We start from the raw sequence: 3,680 nt of genomic DNA, 5'->3' as shown, positions 1-3,680 counted from the left end.
TTTAAATCATCTGTGGATGTGTAACTGAAATGGAAAATCCTGTAGTTATAATTTTCTTGATGTGTGGAGTCAAAATAGCTGGAGCCAGGACCTAAACAGACCTACAGTTTAAATGTCACAAAACTAACAAATTAAGGCTTAGACGTGTGGGCCTGCTTTAGAAGTATTCATTTTGGATGTTGTCAGTTTAAAAAAAATGGACATCAAATAATGCTGACCAGTATCTCTTTCTCCCTATGGAGTACTTGCCTATCAGGGAGTTGGGTGCTTTTATTGCAATGTTACTTTTACTGGTCCTGTGTGGGTTTCACAGCTTCATACTACTGCCCTTCTAAGTCTAGTGTGAAGCAGGCATCTTGAGCAGGAGCAACTGTGTTACTGGAACCTGTATTCCAAACCACATCCTGTGACTTCCAGCAGCAGTATTGCTGCTTTCCAGTTGGTGTGTCACTGTCTCAGAGATTGGTTTCATGGAGAGGTGGCTAAAATGGACTACATCTCTCCCATTATGCTCAGAATTTTTTTTTTAAATTCTGTTACAAAATGAACACTTGCCTGGTAGATTAGGAGCTATCTGCTTTCAAATCAGCCATGTGAAGATCAAACCCAGGATACACAGTCTCAATACTTCGGATGTCCATAGTTGAGAGTATAAATCAGTGTGTGCAAAACAAGTTAAGCAACAGAAGCAGCTTTGTATCAAAAGAGTTTATTAAAAACAGTCAGAGACTTCACTGAAGCTTGCTGTCCTCAGTACAGAAATATAACATTATTGCTGTATTCAACACAAGCATAATTCACATAATACTACACAGCTCCTGTTCATCTTGGCCAAGTTTTGCCCTTGTTCCGGCCCTGTGCAGCCCTGCTGACACAACACTGTCCTGCGTGTGTTCCTCTGGGATCTGAGTTATATCCCTTCCTCACTTCACACTGCACAGTGCTGTTCCTGTCTGGAAGTCACACAGGAATCTAACACATCTCTTTGCAGCTAGAGGCAGTTTACAGAACCACCATGAACACACCAAGTGACTGATGACAGCAACACTGGTTGATGTTTAGGAAAAATAAATACACAACCAAATACTCGGGTTGCCAGCACTGTGGCACAGAGCAGCTTCTGTTTCAGAAGAGGGAAGCTCTGTTCTGACCTGCTGCACCACCACCTCAGCTCTGACAGAAGGACTTGTACGCTGTGTCGTTTGACGTAACGCAGGGAGTCACCTTCTACTGCAGCACTCGCAGAGAAGCACATGCCAGCAGCTGGCTGGCACCTCTCTGCCATCACCTGAATGCCCTCCAGCAGCATCACTCTGCTATCAGCTTTGCACCGAGGTCAGTATTTGTCCTTGCACCATGGCAAACAGACCGAGTGCTCGGTATCTCTGTCTTTCAGGTCAGGATGCTGCCGTGAGCTGTGGCTTGCTTCCTCACTAGCTGAGAGGTTGCTTCTCACTCTTCTCCACTGCTCATACTCCCTGGGCCACTCCAGTGATGGGTATCTTCTTGCACAGCTCCTGATAGAATTCAGATTCCAAAAACCGTGGGTATGAGTTACTCTCCATTAAGCTGTAAACCCTCTTCTGTGCTGCACTGAAGCAGGTATGCGTGGCTTCTTGAATATTCTGTGCAATCATATCCTTGGTTTGGAAGTCTATGTTTATCTGAAATACAAAAAAAAAAAGGACATTTATTTCTGAGAACTGAATTCAAGTAAGCGTAATACACCATTAAATTTCTGAAGAGGCAAAAAAGGCAAGACCCTGTTACTACAGGGTCAAATTAATTGTTTCCTTTCAGAAAATTCTTTTATACAAACCCCAAAGTAATAGAGATATACTATCTTCCAGTGCTAAACTCAGATGTTACAGGGGTTAAATGCAGCTGCTGCCTTTCCCCAGTTAAGATGGAAACTCTGAAATACTATTTGTGCTGTTTTCCAGCCTGATGAATAGGCAGTTAGGGGAGAGATATACGTTTAGACAGATATTAACAGTTAGGTATGTACAATTGGCATCTTATCTTAAAGTGAGTTCAGAGAAATAAAGGCTGTAAGAACTCACAGAACAGGGCATTATGTTTAAATAGGTTTTCTTTACCTCTTTGGGTGCCTCCTTTTCAATGAAATCACTGTAGATTTTTTTTGCTTTTGATGTCATCTTCTGGGGTGACTTGGTTTTCTTGAAGTCCTCACAGGCCAACCAGAACTCTATGTTCTCTTCACAAAACTCAGACTTCAAAAAAGCTCGGAAAGCAGCAAGACCATCTAGGGAAAGGAATAAAAAAAGCCACATCAATTAACTGTTTCAGGAATCTTGAATTTACTCACTGGTCATATCTGTCTTTCTAACAAAAAAATTTGCTGTAGTACTGGTCTGGTTTTTTCAGGGATATCACGAATCACAGCAATTAAAAAAAAAAAAACCAAAAACATGTTTATGTGTGCAAACAAATTAACACTCCAACAGCTTTGCAGGCTTCACTTGGAGCTAGTCATTTATAGGCAAACAAAACTGAAAGCCATTTCTAGTCCATATGTTCCCTATTGTGATGTCTGCGTATATATATATTAAAAAAAAGTGATGTCCGTCATTTATAGGCAAACACAAAACTGAAAGCCATTTCTAGTCTGTATGTTCCCTATTGTGATGTCTGCGTATATATATATATATTAAAAAAAAGATGTGATGTCCTGTGTTAACCTTTACACAGTGGTAAATATTGATGACTGGGCTACAACCCTTTGGAATCTTTTTTTGCAATGGAAAGAATGACTCAAGCTCAAAGAGCAAATGGTAATATTATTTCTTAGCATTTTTGTTCCAGTGTCGAGTGCTTTTCCGTGTAGAGCTAAAGCTTAAGACCCTGAGACCATCGAACTTCTGTGCTGCAGAATCCTTCCCAAGTCACTTGAACTCATTTGTCTTGGTTAAGCAGGGAGGTCAGTGAACAAATGCTCTTTTCACATTTGGCAAAGCTGATAGGTATGTTTTTAAGTACAAGGATTTCAGAAAAAAAAATCTATTACAGTGAAGTATTCTTGATGTTTTAATATTAGCTTAGGTATTTAAAAAAAAAACCGCTTCTGTGGGTTTTTTTTGCTTTAAACATTTTAAAATGTTTAACTTTCAAGCCCCAAATCAAAGCCCTTTACATTTTAAAGGTTCAGTGCTGACATGTGAGGAAGCAGTCTCCTACAGACCCGTAACTCCTCCATCCCGTTGATCCTACACGCCGCCTTTTGCGGACAGACTTACATTTATTAGCAAGGAGTTGGTCGAAGGCTTCTGCCCACAGCCCGGCTTCTTCGGGGGAAGGTCTGCGTAAGAGATGGGCACGTCAGGCTCCCTCGCTCAAGCTTTGCGGGATTTGCAAAACACCCGGGTTATTTCAACCGCCTCCCTCTCACAGCTTACCTGAAGTAGGTGTGCTGTTTCCCCACTTTCTTGGATTTCATTTTAGTAGAATTGGAGGAGTTCTGCAGGAAGTAGCTCAGCCTCATTTTCCAGTCTTTCATGCTGGAAGAAGAAGGAAGCAGCGTGTCTAAAACGAAAAGAGCTTTTTTCACGGCAAAAGCTGGGAAGGTTTTCCTGCGTTTTCAGCTCCCTACGTAGCGAGTCACCCCAAGAAAACCACTTCCCCCGGCTCCCGGCGACAGACCCACCCGCGAGCCCCGGCCC

The 3,680-nt window shown here is 42.0% G+C and overlaps 1 protein-coding gene across 1 annotated transcript; it reads right to left on the bottom strand.

Moving 5' to 3' along the window:
- Positions 1 to 1,469: 1,469 nt before the first annotated feature.
- RGS2 (regulator of G-protein signaling 2) lies at positions 1,470 to 3,517 on the bottom strand. The gene is made up of 4 exons (XM_010161668.1): positions 3,417 to 3,517; positions 3,258 to 3,319; positions 2,100 to 2,266; positions 1,470 to 1,664 (listed from the first exon to the last, which is right to left on the bottom strand). Exons 1-4 carry the CDS (start codon positions 3,515 to 3,517, stop codon positions 1,470 to 1,472), a joined length of 525 nt encoding a protein of 174 aa, XP_010159970.1.
- Between the last annotated feature and the right edge of the window lie 163 nt (positions 3,518 to 3,680).

This window comes from Eurypyga helias, unplaced genomic scaffold (assembly GCF_000690775.1).
Source record: "Eurypyga helias isolate BGI_N326 unplaced genomic scaffold, ASM69077v1 scaffold28491, whole genome shotgun sequence".
NCBI lineage: Eukaryota > Metazoa > Chordata > Aves > Eurypygiformes > Eurypygidae > Eurypyga > Eurypyga helias.
This window is presented reverse-complemented; position numbering and strand designations above follow the sequence as displayed.

Bases quoted from the DNA above. Each gene is read 5' to 3' on its own strand.
- RGS2 (XM_010161668.1), bottom strand. From the start codon at position 3,517: ATGAAAGACTGGAAAATGAGGCTGAGCTACTTCCTGCAGAACTCCTCC. The intron at 3,320-3,416 runs GTAAGCTGTGAG...TCTCTTACGCAG, and splicing joins AAACAGCACACCTACTTCAG to ACCTTCCCCCGAAGAAGCCG. The intron at 2,267-3,257 runs GTAAGTCTGTCC...TCCTTTCCCTAG, and splicing joins CCAACTCCTTGCTAATAAAT to ATGGTCTTGCTGCTTTCCGA.